At 36.6% G+C, this 17,985-nt stretch overlaps 1 protein-coding gene across 3 annotated transcripts in view; it reads right to left on the reverse strand.

Annotated features, from left to right (window-relative positions):
• The window catches only part of IRAG2 (inositol 1,4,5-triphosphate receptor associated 2), a 45,235-nt gene that overhangs the window by 3,032 nt on the left and 24,218 nt on the right, over positions 1-17,985 (reverse strand). For all 3 annotated transcript variants that reach the window (XM_035028053.1, XM_035028052.1, XM_035028051.1), the window contains 11 exons: positions 17,264-17,334; positions 14,112-14,169; positions 12,016-12,079; positions 11,905-11,932; positions 11,505-11,645; positions 9,592-9,726; positions 3,325-3,472; positions 2,413-2,456; positions 890-952; positions 730-776; positions 349-450 (listed from right to left, as the gene is read on the reverse strand). In XM_035028053.1, coding sequence (XP_034883944.1) covers positions 349-450; positions 730-776; positions 890-952; positions 2,413-2,456; positions 3,325-3,472; positions 9,592-9,726; positions 11,505-11,645; positions 11,905-11,932; positions 12,016-12,079; positions 14,112-14,169; positions 17,264-17,334 — 901 coding nt within the window. The remainder of the gene's footprint in view (positions 1-348; positions 451-729; positions 777-889; positions 953-2,412; positions 2,457-3,324; positions 3,473-9,591; positions 9,727-11,504; positions 11,646-11,904; positions 11,933-12,015; positions 12,080-14,111; positions 14,170-17,263; positions 17,335-17,985) is intronic.

The following is a 17,985-nucleotide window of genomic DNA, read 5'->3' on the forward strand; positions in this document are numbered from 1 at the left end:
ATGTTATATACACATGTTACATATAATTCATGTTTTGTTTTTTTCATCTAAGTAGATGGACACTTTACTTCTGTGGCTCTTTATTGACCTTTCTCCCTGATGACCAGATACCTATACAGGAAAAAAATAATCTGGCAAATTTCAGTGTCTAAGACCTCAAACCTTACAGTTTTGAGTGCTACAAGAGTAAATATATTTGCAAATAACATTTATGCAATGCACTATGGTTTATAAAAGTCTTAATTCTGTTTTGAATAATGCAGCATTATCTCATTTCCATAGAATAAAAGTGATACCCACTACTTCCCAGCTCACGTCAGGTTAACACACACACCAAGCTTTACCTACTTTAGTTCACATTTTTCTTCTTCAGCATCTGCCCAGGAATACGTGCTAATAAATCGATGTAATGAGGGACGGTGTTCACTCTGCTTTGATCCCAAAATACGCCTAAGTAAAGATGATTATAGCCACTTGTCAAATTAAATACATCTGTAGTCATTATCAATTTATTTCCTACTACCTAAATTAATACAAAAATTATATGTTCTATTTTTTGTTGGCACACTCACTTCATAATAAAATTTCATGATTATACACCTATTGTATAATTATTGTGCATATACCCTGTGCCAATCAAATGTTACTTTATTACTTATTGCAAACATCTACTTCAGTCAATTATAAAACAGTAGGGTTCCCAAAGAGCAACCTTAAAATTACACTTACCAGCTGCTTGACCTCCTACTGAATCGGTCATTTTCCATCCCAGCCACCTTTAAATTTCAGATGTTAAAGAAATAACGAAATACGACTTTAGTGAAGTTTATGTTTTTGTTATATGAAAATGAATTTGCTTTTGATTAAGAACACTTAGGAATTTGCTTACCATTCCTGCATTTCCAATATTTCTGGGCAAAGAGGCAATGGTCACCCTTCGGAGAGAAGATGGCTACCCGAAGAGGGCAAAGGTACATTTAGAAAACTATCAGTATTTTATTATTGGATACAACACTAATGGATATCCTTGTACGTACACATCCCTGCATTTGACCACTGCTGAGTTAACCCGTAGACATATTTTGTTATGGCCAAATTGCCTTCCAGAAATATTGTACCAATTTATACTCTACCTTCTCCAAGACTGGATGAGTATAATTTTTGCCAAATAAAGTTTCTTGTTTAGTTTTCTGGTGACATTGAACACTTTTTTTATGCGAATAATCATGTATAAATCTGCTCTGGGAACTATATGATCTTTGCCCATATTAATGTCATTAATGATAATTCTGGCAGAAGTTGTTTTCATTGTTAATGCAGCTGAATCTTTCTTTTGCTATCATTTACTTTATGCTGAGGCTTTCCCAACTCAGGAGATACATGTGCACCTATTTTCTAGCTGTTTTTTTTCATGGTTTCATTTTTTCCATTTAAGACATTTAAATATGGGCGGGATATTTTGATAAATGGATGTGTTTGTCAGCCTCAGATTTGCATAGGAAAATGTTATATACTACTGTGATTCTTAAAGTTTAAGTACAACTTCAGGAAATAAAAAATATATTAAGTGTAGGAAATAAGCTAAAGAAGCTTAAGGTGAATCGTTTTCTTAAACCTCCATTCCTAATTTCATAGGTTAGCTGAGTATCAAGAATATCAAATTGCAATCCAAGAAATTTGGGTTCTCACCATGGTTCTGCTACTGCATGATCATTACTAATCACTTAACTTCTATGAAAGTGCTTTTCCTCATCTATGACAAAGAGATTTGGATGGAATGATTTTAAAGTCTCTCGCTCAAAAATTCTGTGAAATTCTGATTTTCAAATTGGCAAAAACTGCTGGTTGACTCCCAATATTCCATTTCCCCCCTTTTTATTTGGTAAAGAACACCTTGATTTTCAGTTAGGCACAAAGCCTCCAGAAATAAAAATGGATTTTCTGGTCTTTCAACCAAGAATGACAAGGAAATGTTATTTGGGACCTCTAGGAATTGTCATTGGAGGGAGAGGGAACGCTTGTTTTTATGTCTTCCTTTTTCCTAGCATGTGACTGGATGTAATGCCACCCTAGACCGTGAGGTGGAAGCGGAGGGCTGAGGGTGAAGAAGCAGCAAGAGGAGACTGGGTTCTGTGGATTTTGTGAAGCCACTCTACCATTTTTGGACTGCCTATTTCCATCTCCAGTTTTACATGAGAGAGAAACTATCTGGCTTTCCTCTTGCTTTCAGACAAACTTGAATGATGTACAAATATAGTAAGAAGTATAAAAGTATACATATATAAACTTAAACATGCATATGCATATCTACATAAATATACATGATTTACATTTAAAAACGCGTTTCAAGTAATATTTTGAAACCATCTCATCTGTAACACTTGATAGACTGTTAAGTCAACTAGTAATTACCTTGGAGTTTAGGGAAGATGAACGCTTTTTAATTTGGCAGTCATCTGAAAGGAAAAACACATTTGCACATTTGAGGAATTACATAAGCAATTTATTGCAATGGTCTTATTTCTTAACAAAGAAAAGCAATAGTCAGAAATATTTAAGACCCTAGAGACTACTGAACATTAAAAATATCTGGTTATCATTTGGTGACTCATAACAATTACCATCTGAATACTGTCCTGTATGTCACTATATATGTCCACAATGCTTACCCAGCACATAGGAGATGCTACATGGATATAGGCTGAATAAATGAATCCAAAACTATAGATCAGAAGGTTATCAAATATGATTACTTTTCCTAGAAAAGGGAAGAGATCATTAAAATAATTCTGCTCAGAAAAGTTCACATTATTTAAAATAAAACTATTACAAGATTTATATAAACCTTATATTTGTAAGGTATTTCCCATGGTCTCAGATGTGTCCTTATTTTCCAATCCGTCTGCCAGCTTACTATGCCAGAGTCATTCCTTCTTCAAGAAATAGAAAACCATTGTTGATGAGAGTGGCTCATTTAATTTATTGTGCTTTGCTTTGTGTGTGGAGAAAGAGCCAATTCTAACATACCCTGAGTAGGAGAACATTAGAGTCAACTCAATGGGTTGGATGAAATATATTCTCTCATCTCAGCAATCTAAATTAATTTAATGAATTTTTGGTGTCATTACCAAAGAATCCTCCTTGTGTCCCAACCTGTTTTCTAACTTACATTTTACTTGGGGCTATATAAATAACAGGATGAGTTATTATTCTAACATAACCTTAACCTAAGAGTTTTATACTAAAGACATAATAAGAATTAGTAAGAGAATGAAAGAGGAGAATCTTAGAAAAACATAACTGATACCATTAAACGTTTATTACCTTTATCTTCAAGAGGGTTAAAAGACCTTTCATTTTGCAGAAGAACCTGTTTCAGTTCTTCTAATTCAGCATGCTCTTTGGCATACCTTCTCTTCAGGTTTTCTACATGCTGAATCATCACTTCAACTGCTTTACTAACCCGGCTTTCCTAGTAAAAAAAAAAAAAAAAAAGTAAATTTACAATGAAAATATTATTCTTGATATCCAGTTAAAAAATGATTAGACACATACATCTATCTTCACTACATCCCCAAATCTTGCTAAAATTACAATGAAGTGGTTTTGTTTGTTTTAAAAGAAGACACAGAACAAATAGAAGAGGGTATAATGAAATTTTGAAAGGCTGCTAGTAGTAGGACTAGTGGTGAATGACTAAGACCTGAAAAACCTGAACCTTAAGAAAAAGTAGGAAAAGACTACAAGCAACCTGGGCTGCACCACAGAAAGCCATACAGGCTCAGGAATTAATGGTGCCTCTGGAATTAAATGTGAAGGTAGGTATGTGAAAAGAAATGGTTGAAAACCTGCAGAAAAAGTGATTAGATCTGCAGATCTCCTCCCTTATTCAGGCCAACTGAGCAACTTTCCTTCACCACTTTGCTGAAAGACTATAAATGTTGGATATCTAGAGAGAGAGAGAAACAGCCTGTGGATTGGGCAGTAACAGTTGACGGTGAATGGATCACAGAGAAAAGAATAGGTTTAGGCAAAAGTCTGTATACATAGTGAATACTGAGATTCCTAGCCTGATTTCTCCTTCCAACTTGCAAACACAGGTGGCCAGGCTTATACTCACAAAGTAGGCAATTGGAAGATTTTCCTCTGAGGAATCTAACGTAGCAAGATAAAAGTCTTAAAACTACTGACATCAAGAATATCCCAGTGAAACATCCCAGTTTGTGTGAAGCTCAGAGCCAATGAGAACCCTCCCCGCCCTACATACAGCTCCCGTTTAGCTATATAGTGGATCATCACTAGTCAGAGGAAACCCTCTACCATGAAAGGAAAATCAACATAGAAAAAAAGCAAGCTGGAGATCAACTACAGAAAAGCTTCAAGGGAAATAGCAGTATCTTCAGAGAGTTAAGAATAAGTATTACATCCATGAAATAACAAGATAAAAAAGCTACATGCTAAGAATAAAAAGAATCTAGGAATTAAAAATATGACAAAAATACATAACTCAATAAAATAGTTTCAAGGTAAGGTTGAGGAAATCTCCCTGAAACTAGAGCAAAAAAATTGAAAGGCAGAAAAGAGATGAAAAAGGACCTGTTCAGGAGATCCAACAGACCAAGAACAGGAACTCAAGAAAGCATAGAAAATTCCACAAAATGTGGAAAAGGAAATAATTCAAAAAATCTCTAGAACTCAAGAACATAATTTGCCAGCTTATATCCATTCAGGGTCTAAAACAGTACATGAAAATAAACTCAAATTTTAGTTAACATATAGTGTAATACCGGTTTCAGGAGTAGAATTTGGTGATTCATCACTTAGCATATGACCCCCAGTTGATCACAAGTGCCCTCCTTAATACATATCACCCATTTTGCCCATCCCCCACTTACCCTCCAGCAACCCTGTTTGTTCTTTACAATTGAGTCTCCTTAATGGTTTGCCCCCTGCTCTTTTTTTTTTTTTCTATTGCCTATGTTCATCTGTTTTGCTTCTTAAAATCCACAGATGAGTGAAATCATATGGTATTTGCCTTTCCCTGACTGACTTATTTTGCTTAGCATAAAACCCTCTAGCTCCATCCACTTGGTGGATGCACCAGTTTGCATTACCACCAACAGTATGAAAGATTCCCCTTTCGGGAACTCTCCCACACTGTTGTTGGGAATGCAAGCTGGTGCAGCCACTCTGGAAAACAGTATGGAGGCTCTTCAAAAAGTTGAAAATAGAGCTACCATACGATCCAGCAATTGCACTACTGGGTATTTACCCCAAAGATACAAATGTAGTGATCCGAAGGGGTACGTGCACCCCGATGTTTATAGCAGCAATGTCCACAATAGCCAAACTGTGGAAAGAGCCAAGATGTCCAATGACACATGAATGGATAAAGAATATGTGGTATATATATACAATGGAATATTATGCAGCCATCAAAAGGAATGAGATCTTGCCATTTGCAACAACGTGGATGGAACTGGAGGATGTTATGCTGAGTGAAATAAGTTAATCAGAGAAAGACATGTATCATATGACCTCCTTGATATGAGGAATTCTTAATCTCAGGAAACAAACTGAGGGTTGCTGGAGTGGAGGGGGGCGGGAGGGATGGGGTGGCTGGGTGATAGACACTGGGGAGGGTATGTGCTATGATGAGCACTGTGAATTGTGCAAGACTGTTGAATCACAGATCTGTACCTCTGAAATAATACAATATATGTTAAAAAAAAAAAAAAAGAAGAAGAAGAAGAAGAAGATAGCAGGAGGGGAAGAATGAAGGAGGGGAAACTGGAGGGGGAGACGAACCATGAGAGACGATGGACTCTGAAAAACAAACAGGGTTCTGGAGGGGAGAGGGGTGGGAGGATGGGTTAGCCTGGTGATGGGTATTAAAGAGGGCACGTTCTGCATGGAGCACTGGGTGTTATACACAAACAATGAATCACAGAACACTACATCAAAAACTAATGTATGGTGATTAACATAACAATAAAAAATTTTAAAAAAAGATTCCCCTCTCTCCATATCCTCCCCAACATCTGTTGTTTCCTGTGTTAATTTTACCCATTTGGACAGGTATGAGGTGGTCTCTCATTGCAGTTTTGATGTTTATTTCCCTGATGATGGGTGATGTTGAGCATCTTCTGTCTGTTAGCCATGTGGATGTCTTCTTTGGAAAAGTGTCTATTCATGTCTTCTGTCCATTTCTTACCTGGATTATTTGTTTTCTGGGTATTGAGTTTGATAAGTCCTTTATAGATTTTGGATACTAACCCTTTATCAGATACGTCATTTGCAAATATCTTTTCCCATTCCAAAGGTTACCTTTTACATTTGTTCATTGTTTCCTTCACTGATTCAATTTCATTACATCCTTCTGTTCAGATTTTCTACATCTTCCTGATTCAATTTTGGAAGATTTATGTTTCTAGGAATTTATCCATTTCCTATGTTGTCCAATTTGTTGGTATATAATATTTTATAATAGTTTCTTATAATCCTTTGTATTTTTGTGATGTCAGTTGTTATTACTTCTTACCCTGATTTTGAGCCTCTCTTTTTATCCTAATGAGTCTAGCTAAAGGCTTACCAATTCTCCTTATCTTTTCAAAGAAACATCTCTTGGTTTCATTGTTTTATATATACATATTTGTCTCTATTTCATTTATCTCTACTCTGATCTTTATTGTTTCCTTCCTTCTACTAACCTGGGGCTTTGTTTTTCTAGTTCCTTTAGGTATAAGGTTAGATTTTCTGAGATGTTTCTTGGTTCTTGAAGTAAGCCTGTATAAACTATAAAATTCCCTCTTAGACCCGATTTTTCTGCATCCCAAAGATTTTACACCATTGTATTTTCATTTTCATATGTCTTTATAACGTCCTCTTTGATTTCTTTGCCCATTGGTCAGTAGCATATTGTTTAGCCTTCCACTTGTTTGTATCTTTTCAAATTTTTTCTTGTAATTGATTTCTGGTTTCACACTGTTGTGATCAGAAAAGATGTTTGATATGATTTATTTTTTGGCCTAACGCATGATCTAACCTAGAGAATGTTCCACTTGAAAAGAATGTGCATTGTTAGAAAAATAAATGTTCTATTTATGTCTGTTAAGTCCTTCTGATCTAATGTCTCATTCAAAGCCACTGTTTCCTTATTAATTTTCTGACTGGTTGATCTATCTGTTGATGTAAGTGGGGTATTAAAGTGTCCTACTATTGTTGTATTACTGTCAATTTCTCCCTTTATGTCTGTTAATATTTGCTTTATGTGTTTAGATGCTTCTATGTTGGGTGCATAAATATTTACAATTTTATATCCTCTTGTTGGATTGATCCCATTATCATTATGTAATGCCCTTGTCTCTTGTTACAGTTTTTGTTTAAAAGTCTATTTTGTCTGAAAAAAAAAGTCTATTTTGTCTGATATATTATTGCTACCACAGCTTTTTTCATTTCCATTTGCATGAAATATTTTTTTTTCATCCCTTCACTTTCAGTCTGTATCTTTAGCTCTGAGCGTGTCTCCTGTAGGCAGCATATAGATGGGTATTGTTTTTTTTATTCATTCAGTCATCCTAAGTCTTTTGATTAAAGCATTTAGACCATTTGCATTTAAAGTAATTATTCCTACATATGTACTTATTGTCATTTTGTTCATTGTTTTCTGGTTGTTTTGTAGTTCTTCTGTCCTCCTTTCTCCTTCTCTTGCTCTCTTCCCTTGTGATTGATGACTTTCTTTAGTGTTATGATTCCTTTCTCTTTATTTTTTGTGTATCTATTATAGGTTTTTATGGTTACCATGAAATTCATATATAACATCGTAAGTACATAGGAGTCTATATTAAGTTGATGGTCACTTAAGTTTGAACACATTCTAAACAAACTACATGTTTACTCCCATGTTTCATGAACAGAAAGGAGACAAGTCTGGCTGGAATGCAATAATTCAGGAAGATTATCATAGACAATAAATTTCATAAGGTAAGAGGGCAGGGGAATCATGTAAATCTTTTTAAGCTATCATAAGGATTTGGGGTTTTATTCTGAAAAGAAGTGAGGAGCCACTGGAGGACTTCGAACCAAAAAGAAACATGATCTAGCTTACATTTTAGAAGGATTATTCTGGCTGCTTTATGGAGAACAGACTATGTTGCAGGAGTACTGAGTTTAAATGGAAACAGGGAGACCATTTAGGAAGATATTGTATTAATCTGCAAAAAACCAGAATGGTAGCTTAGCTCAAGATGGTAGCAGTGCAGAAGGAAATAAATGGTTGAATTCTGATGTAGAGTAAATAGGATTTATTCTGATGGTAGAGTAATTGTGATTTTCTGTAGGATTAGAGGTAAAGTGTGAGAGAAAATTGTTGAGAATTACTCCCAAGGATTTTCAATCTGATCAGCTTTGACAGAGATAAGATCATGTGTGGAATAGGTTTTGGAGATACCATAAGCAGTTCATTTTTGTATGTGTTGTTTGAGTTGTTTGTCAAACATCCAAATGGAAATGCTGCATCCATAGTAGTATATTCTAGCCTGGAACTCATGGCAAAGGTTTAGGATAAGCATGTGAATTTGGGAGTCATCAACTGACCACACAGAATGGTATGGGGATTAAAGGAAGATGGACATCACATATACAAGGGTGGAGCCCTGGGGCCCAATGATATTATGAAGCCAAGGAGAATGGTGGGACCCATAAAGGAGCCTGGAAAGGAATGACCCATGATGTTAAGAGAAAAAACAGGAGAATGTGGTACCTGGAAGCCAAGTGAGGAGAGTGTTTTCAGGAGGAGGAAGAGCTCAGATATGCTGAATGTAGCAGGTCAGCTAGGGAAAATGAGTAGGTTAAGGCCATTTAGAGTAGATTTCAGAGCAAATGGGAGGAGAGAAATTGGTGACAGTGAGTACAATTCTGTGAGGAAATTTGCTATAAATGAGAGCAGAGAAAGAGGAGAAAGGGTCAAAGATTATTTTGCTTGTGTTTATGTTATTTTTCCCATTTTAAAAACAACATATTTGTGTACGCATGAGAATGATTCAATGTAGCAGGGAAAATTAAAGATGGAGGAAAGTAGGGAGAATCTGAGTGCAAGATTCTAAGTAAATTAGGAGGAATGGGTTCTGGTATGCAGGGGAGATGGTTAGCCTTAGATAGGATTAGAGACAACTCATATTTTATATTGGGAAGGAAGGAAAAGTAGGAGGGTTCAGATGTTACAAGGTTTGGAACTTGTGGCAGTTCCCTTCTGAATAATTCAGTGTTCTCACTGAGGCAGGAAGCAGTCATTATTTGACAGAGAAGATGGGAAAGGACATGATGATGGTTTGAAGAGAAAGGAGAAAATATGAAACATATTTGGAAGAGATTATTTGGTTGACTGTCACTGGCTAATGCTATTAAGAGAGGGTTATATTTTTTTTTTACATTTTTATTTGCATATTCCATTTTCTCTATATTAAACATGTATGTCTTATACAACACAGAGGTATTTTTTTAAAACTTTTTCTGAGAAATGTAATCCATAATCTCAGGGAAAACAAATCCTTTTAGTAATTTCATTTAGCTAAAGAAATGGAGACAGATTACCTGATTAATGGCTCCCAGCATCTCGGCCCTACTGGCCACTCGTGCAGTGCACTGACTAAGAAATATTATACTCTTCTCCAGCTTCTTAACAATTTCCTGGGCATGGTTGTCATCCTCACAAAGTGGTGTTAAAGACTGCACAGAAAGCAAAGTATTAAAATATATCCAACCCAAGTGTTCAGCAAGTGATTCTAACAATGACTATGTTGTAAATACAGATGACAGTCATATCTCCATTATCTTGGTATAGTGAAAAGCAGCAACAAAGACCAATAATGAACGATAATGAAATATTAATATCTTTGTTGGCTATCAGACCTATGCGAATGTTCACAAAACCTTTTATATCTCATCTCAATCTCTTCCTTCCTTACTTCCCGAATTTGCCATTTCTTCATACACATTTATATCACTTTCCACAATTAACAGAATGGGATATACTTAATGGTAAAGAAATTATGCTTATGAATGAGTTGCATGTATTATATGAGGAGCATGGTTTGAACTTTTTTTTTTTTTAAGATTTTATTTATTTGAGAGAGAGAGAGAGAGCAGAAGGAGAGGGAGAGGGAGAAGCAGACTCCCAGCTGAGCCGAGAGCCCGACGTGGTGCTTGATCCCAGGACCCTGAGATCATGACCTGAGCTGCAGGCAGACGCTCAACTGACTAAGCCACCCAGGCACCCCGGTTTGAACTTTTAATAAAAGTAGTGAAAACATACTAGACTTAGATATGGCTCTGACGACGCTACTTGCTCTTCCATTGATGACAAAGCATTATTGAGCTGGCTAGATGGGTATGCCTTCACTGCCTTATGAATATTTCTTTCAAACCTGTGTCTTTGATCCACGATGATGGCCTTCCTGATGGAGAACCATCCATCCCACTAGGGTGGAGACAGAATTAAGAGGACAGCAGTTTTAGAAGCAAACAAGCCACTGCTTATTAGCTGTGTGACCATGAGCAAATTTCTAAGACTTGCCCAAGTCTAAAACACCATAAATTTTGTATATCATTTAAAAGAGGAAAAGTAGGGGTTCCTGGGTGGCACAGTCAGTTAAGCATCTAACTCTTGGTTTCGGCTCAGGTCATGATCTCAGGGTCGTGAGATTGCTCAGTGCAGACAAATGCTGTATGATTTTACTTATATGAGGTATCTGAAGTAGTCAGATTCATAGAAATAGAAAGTAAAATGGTGACCGGGGGCTGAGAGGAGGAGAAAAGGGGGCTTGTTTAATGGGTACAGAGTTTCAGTATGCAAGATGGAAAAGTCCCAGAGATCTGTTTTACAACAATGTGAACATACTTAACACTACTGAACTGTACACTTAAGATGGTTAATATGGTAAATTAGATGTTATGTGTTTTTTACGACAATAAAAAAAAAGAATATGGTTTCTCAAGTTTTATTTTTTTTTCAAAAATAACCATCTTAATTTTCCAACCCATCTTTATATTTATGGAGATTTCACGAAATGGAAAAATAGTAGTTGTTACCTATGTACCTAGAGAGGGCTTGCCCATCACCTGAGAAGACTAAAATCAATCACCATTCTCTTTTTTCAGTTAATTAAATGGAAATAGTCTTTTGATTCTCTTCTTTGAAGCTTAAAATTGATACTATTTCCTATTGCTCAGTTTCCTGCATGATGACTCTTCTGCCTGAAACCTATTTGAATGTCCAGAGAAGGCAGGTGACTCACAATGCCTTCAAAAGGCATTTGTTTTATTAGTGAATCTTTTATTTTAGCCTGATCCTGAATTCTTACTTCCTATTAATTTACATTTGAGTCAGGCAGGGCTTGGTACCTCGTGTTGGTTTTAGTCACACAAGTAAACTTGTATCTAATTTTGAAAACATTATTAACAATATGATCATCAAATGTGTAGTTCCCAGCTGTTAGGATTCTCACCTCTAACAGCTTTAAACAGTTAGTGATTTCTTTCTTCAAATTTTCTTCTGCCAAGTCTCGTGATCTTTCTTCAAGCTTCACTCTTTTCTCCAAGGTGAACCAGTCACACTTAAATCCCAAAGATAATCTGAGAAATTCAGCCTGTTGTCAAAATAATGTGTGGGTGAGGGGGAGAAAATTGGTCGTAGTGAAATATTTCAGTTTAATACCAGATTATGCTGAGCGATTTCTTTTTCCTCCCAGCAACATAATGCTGGCATGCACCAGCTTTACCTGTACTTAGTCGCTGCCAAGCCAGCCAGACACCAAACATACCCACAGCTTGTGCAAAAGTATGAAGTGATGATAGACAAGGGAATCAGAAACACTTTTTTTTTTAACTTAAAGGGAAAAAACTCACCTCCACCTCCTTCTCATTAGCAGACGTGCTGTAGGATAAGACAAAAAAATTTATTCCAACATAATTCAGCAGAAAAGCAAGAACTGTGAGCATGCCATGTGAAGAACTTACCTTTCACTTTGTCTAAAGTTAACGGATTTCACAGTGGTTACAGGACAGGAGGAAAGAGCAGTGTCTATTAAAAGACAATAAAATAGTATTGGGTTACAAAGGTTCCGAACTGAAGGCACATTTGATCAAATGCCCTCTCTCCACTACACAAAGGCACTTCATTGAAGTATGTCTGAAATAATAGCCAGTTAATAATAGCATTTGCTTCGGAGCGCCTGGGTGGCTCAGTCAGTTAAGCGTCTGCCTTCAGCTCTGGTCATGATCCCAGGGTCCTGGGATCGAGCCCCACATAGGGCTCCCTGCTCCGTGGGAAGCCTAATTCTCCCTCTCCCACTCCCCCTGCTTGTGTTCCCTCTCTTGCTGTGTCTATGTCAAATAAATAAATTAAAAAAAAAAAAAAAGAATTTTACAGTGCAGGGGCACCTGGGTGGCTCAGTCGTTAAGTGTCTGCCTTCGGCTCAGGTCATGATCCCAGGGTCCTGAGATCAAGCCCTGCATCAGGCTCCCTGCCAAGCAGGGAGCCTGCTTCTCCCTCTCCCTCTGCTGCTCCCCCTGCTTGTGCTGTCTCTCTGGCTCTTTCTCAAATAAATAAATAAATCTTAAAAAAATAATAATGCATTTGCTTCAATAGAAGATAATGTTATGCTATGCTATTGGGATCACAGTGACATTAAAATCATTGGCTCACATGTCAGCATGTGAATAGTCTGAAAGCTGAAGAAAACTCAAAGTCCAGGAAGAACCCAATCGCTCTCTTTGCATTTGAATGTTTATTTACCTTGATCCCAGGGCTAAATGCATACCTTCCTCCGTTCCCCTAGTCCTTCTTCAGACCAAGGCTTTAATGGCAGTCCCAGGAGGAGGAGGGGTCATTGCAGTTACAGTAGTAAGAGTAATAGTAATAGTACAGTGTAATAACAGCAACAGTAATCATGGTATCACTCATTTGTCACAAGTTTACTATATGTCAGTCCCCAAACAGGGCTCTTTATACATATCAATGATACTCTTCATGAAAACTTGACAAACAGGACAATATATTAGTTATTAAGAATATTAGAGTTGAAAAAACCTGGTTTAAGTCCTAGCTTTGACCCTTATAGCTTTGTGACCTGGAACAAGTCACAACTTCATCAAACCATCTACAAAATAAGGATGATATTATTTTTCTACGGTAGCTTTTAGAAGCAGTTCTTCTAACTGCTTTATACCTAATTTGTTCAATCCTCAGAGTGAACCTGTGGTAAGTACTGTTATCATCTACAGTCCATGGGTTAGGAAACTGAATTGCAATTTACCTATCATACATAGGTATTTGGGGGAACTGAATGAAACTATACACATAACTTAGTCTAGGGGCGCCTGGGTGGCTCAGCGGTTAAGCATCTGCCTTCCGCTCAGGTCATGGTCTCAGGGTCCTGGGATCAAGCCCCTCGTCGGGTTCCCTGCTCAGTGGGGAGCCTGCTTCTCCCTCTACCACTCCCCCTGCTTGTGTTCCTACTCTATGTGTGTCAAATGAATAAAATCTTAAAAAAAAAAAAAAGAACTTAGTCTAGAACTTAGCATATGATATATTATCAATAAAGGTTAATTTTTTTAACTCATTTCCGTTTTGCAGATGAGGAAGTTGACAGGTTAAATAAACTTCTGAAGTCAAAGCTAGTCAGAGAGTCACCCAATATAGTCTGTGTGACTTCCAAATCTCAACTCTATCCATTAATCCATCTTAGTGGAGGTGAAATGGGGAGGGAAGTATATTAGCACTTATTCTTTAAATACTATCTTATTTACTTTTGGACAGGATAATAAAAAAAAAATCTCAAAGTAGAGCTTGAATTTACTACCAGCGTTGGCATGGTTCTTTGTTCACAATAACGTAGTAGTTATTACAAGTCCTTTGGGGCTTAATAGTTAATGCAACATAAATGTGGTTTTTCAAAAATGATACAAATTGAATCAATAATCAGTTTTATTGGTTGATTTTAGCTAGAGATGCATAATTATAGGTACCATATCTTTACTCAGAAAGATTTCACCCATAAAAATATAAGCAGGAACAAAAGTTCACATGGGAGTTGGAAGAGAACATTCCTTACCTCCTGCAGCACATTCTTTTCTATGCTCACCTATTGTTTCTGGTTCTTCTTTTGCTTCCTAAAATCATAAAGAGATTTTATTGCTGTACATAGAGTGGAAATCCTTCATAACCAGTCATTTCCCAACTTCCTGTCCTCTCCTAACCCTACTCTATCAAAAAACACTGTGGTATTCAAAGAACTGAACTAGAGGTTAAAAAGAAAACAGGATTGGCTCTAAGGGGGTTTCCAATCTAGTTGAGGTACAAAAGACAGAAACATATGAACAGCTATAAATGTGGTACAAGTTACCATAAGGCAAACCAGGATTGATTGCCAAATAAATGAGATGTGAATAAATAAGTGCTCTACAAAGGGAGGGGAGAGACACCATGGCTTGAGAAGCATGGAAAGTCTTTACAGACAAGGAACATGCTGGAGCTTGATGGAGTGGGAGGACTGGATAGATAAAGAGGTAGGGGTGATCTAGGATATCACATGTAGCTTTCTAGATGGGCTCTGGGGGAACTTGTGGCAAAAATTGCAGGTAGGACTATGTTATGTTAGGCTTTTACTCCATATAAATACATTTTAAGGTCACTGACCAACTATCTTACAAATATATCTATACAACAAGAATGACCAATGGTAAGAGGGTTGTACTATACTGCCTGAGAAAAATCTAATGAGAAAGCAATAGGTATAAAATTTTATGGTGATAATTATTCAACATTCTCAGAAATTTTCCCTGAAAAATAAAGTCCAGGACAAATTTCCTAGGTAGAGCCATTGATACCATGTCATGTAATTTTTAGAGAATTGAAGCTAAGATTTTGATAAAATGTAACAAATGCAATAATACAGGTAAAGCACTGGATCATTCTTATCAACATTTAAATATTTTTAAGTTTTCTGAATCCTCCCTCAACCCCATGACCTCTTCTAGATATGGCATCTTCTTCCAATCCTATCCGTTATGGTCATGCTTCTTTTGGGGAGAATTGTCCATAATTGCTGTTTCCAGTTTTTCAGCTCTCTTCTGTCTCTGTACCTAATACTCCAAGAAAACCTCCCTCCCCAGTTATCAGTGAACTCTCTATTGCCAAATTCAATGGAAAAATTCCAGTCTTTATCTTATTTGGCTTCACTGTAGCATCTAAAATGATCTATAGTCCTCTCCTCCTTGAAGATTTTTCTTTCTTTGGTTTTCATCTCCTGATGTCCTCCCATTGCTATAGTAGCTCCTTCTGAGTTTCCTCTGCCATTGCCTTCTTTTGTTAGATAATGGAATCAACAAGAGTCCATTATTCTCAGTGCTCTCTTCCTGCCTGCCAGAGTCCTTGGGAAATCTTATTCACATACTTGGTTTTTTGCTAATCGCTCACAAATGTGTGTCTGCTCCTAAGAGTCCTAGGAATTAGTTTATGAATATAGGTATGCAGCTGTGTATATAATCTTTCAGAGTACTGATGTCTCATATCAACCTGAAACTTGACTTAAATTTATCTTATTTTACCCCCAAATTCTTCTTACTTCCTCCCTATTCTCATAATAGTCTATTCATTCGGTAGGATAAGCCATAAGCCTAAGTTTTTACGTTTTCCCATGCATCCCCAACCCCCATCCTGGTTATCAGTCACCATGTACCATAAATTCTGTCCCTTAAATCTCTCCCAAATTACTCTTCTCTTCTCCATCCACACTAAATTCATACTATCTTCATCTCTTGCCTGAATTGTTACAATAGTATCCTAACCAGTACCCCATTCTCCATTACTATGTTTTCTAACCAATTATTTTTAAGTTTGTTTCTATCTTGTTTTGAGATGAGAAAAAATTCTTTTTCTCAGAAGACTACCGTGAAAGATTAGAGGACTCAAATATTCCTCTATTTTTTATAAGGAGCAACCACTTTCAACATGCTTGTTAGCTAACACTGCACTCTCTATATACTTTACACTACAAAGGACGATTCCAAATCACATACCCAATCATTCCACTCCGCTCAGACTAGAATACTATAAAATTTTTGTCTACCCTATTGCCTCAAATATATCTATGCCACAACCATCTCTTAACTTGAGTTAGCTTTCATGAGTCTCTGTTTCTTAAAACCAAATGGGCCTAACTAAAGCAATATTTATATACTGAGGAGAAAACAATACACACATACACATACACACACACACACACTGCTAATAATAATAATAATAATAATAATAATAATAATAATAATCTCTTTTAACAGAGAGGGACTAATATATAAACAAGACCCTTGAAGAAACATGGAATGGGATCCATAGTCTACAAGTTACTCCTCAAGAATTATAAATTCATACCAGTGACAATGAACCTTCTCTTTAGGGAAAGGAACTTAACTTTTTCTATAAACATTTAAATAATGTTTTATAGCAGTGTTCCAGGTGCCTGGATAGCATTTGATACCATTCACAAAGTACCTCCTCCATGACACTTGTCTGGCCTCTTAACCCAAACATTTTTCTTTTATATCCCTAGCCACACTGAGTAATTATATATTACTGAGTAACTGTATGTTTCTTCCCTTAATTAGAACATGTTCTCTTTAAAATATTACTGTTTTATTTAACCTTATTTATTAATACATTTGTTTACTTAAAAGTCCTCTATTGATAGATATTGAGCTTGTTTCCAGTAGATCTTTGATGAATATGAATGAATGAATGGACAAAAAAACAATGTGGAGTCAGGAGGTCCTAGCTCTGACTCTATTGTGTGACTTTGAACAAGTCACAAGGACTCTTTGGCACCTACTTCCTCATCTATAAGACACTGGAGTAATTAAATTCTATTAACTTCATAATATTTTGAGAGGATGAGACAGTGCTTTTAAGAGTATTTTGCAAACATGGGCGCCTGGGTGGCTCAGTTGGTTAAGCGACTGCCTTCGGCTCAGGTCATGATCCTGGAGTCCCGAGATCGAGTCCCGCATCGGGCTCCCTGCTTCTCCCTGCTTCTCCCTCTGACCCTCCCCCCTCTTGTGTGCTCTCTGTCTCTCTCATTCTCTCTGTCTCAAATAAATAAATAAATAAATAATCTTAAAAAAAAAAAAAGTATTTTGCAAACTTAAAGGGACAGTTATACCACTGTAATATATCATTACCTTTACTGTTAACATATGTATATTTCCTTACCAGATTTAACATGGTTTTGTCCTCACTCACAGAGCCTTGGAGTACGATATTCTCAGGAGCTGGACTTCGGCCTATGAGAAAAAGGGAACACACCAAATAGTTGCCTGAGCAGTAACAAGTAAGAGAGGAAGAAATAGTGAGGGTGGCAATATGAGCAGACTAGTAAGTGTCAAAGACCTTAACAAGTGAGTCAAATTATATATCAAAAAACTTTAAATGTGCCCATTGATTAAAAATCAGGACTAGAGCAGGTAAGTCTCCCAAGGAAGCTAGCCATATAAGATTTCTTAATAGAAATGACTATCTGTATAAATGGCCTTCAAGTAATAGTTTTAAAATCTTTATTAAGGCTGCTGCCTTTTTTTTAATCAAACACATTACTACTAAATTTACAGAAACTGGATGAAGGAAGAATGAACAATCAGCTTGACAAACAGGTTTTTTTAAATTAGAGATGTAAGACTGATAACCAAGTTTGATATCCTTTCAAAACATGGTATCTTTCTAAAAAAAAAAAGTCATCAAACTAAGAAACAAAAGTACTTTTTTTTTTTTTTTTAAAGATTTTATTTATTTATTTGACAGAGAGAGACAGCGAGAGAGGGAACACAAGCAGGGGGAGTGGGAGAGGGAGAAGCAGGCTTCCCGCCGAGCAGGGAGCCCGATGCGGGGCGAAACAAAAGTACTTTTAATTTATGCCATTCCTCTTGGTAATTTCCCTT

This window comes from Mirounga leonina, unplaced genomic scaffold (genome assembly GCF_011800145.1).
Source record: "Mirounga leonina isolate KUSES-001 unplaced genomic scaffold, KU_Mleo_1.0 Mir_201, whole genome shotgun sequence".
NCBI classification, from domain to species: domain Eukaryota; kingdom Metazoa; phylum Chordata; class Mammalia; order Carnivora; family Phocidae; genus Mirounga; species Mirounga leonina.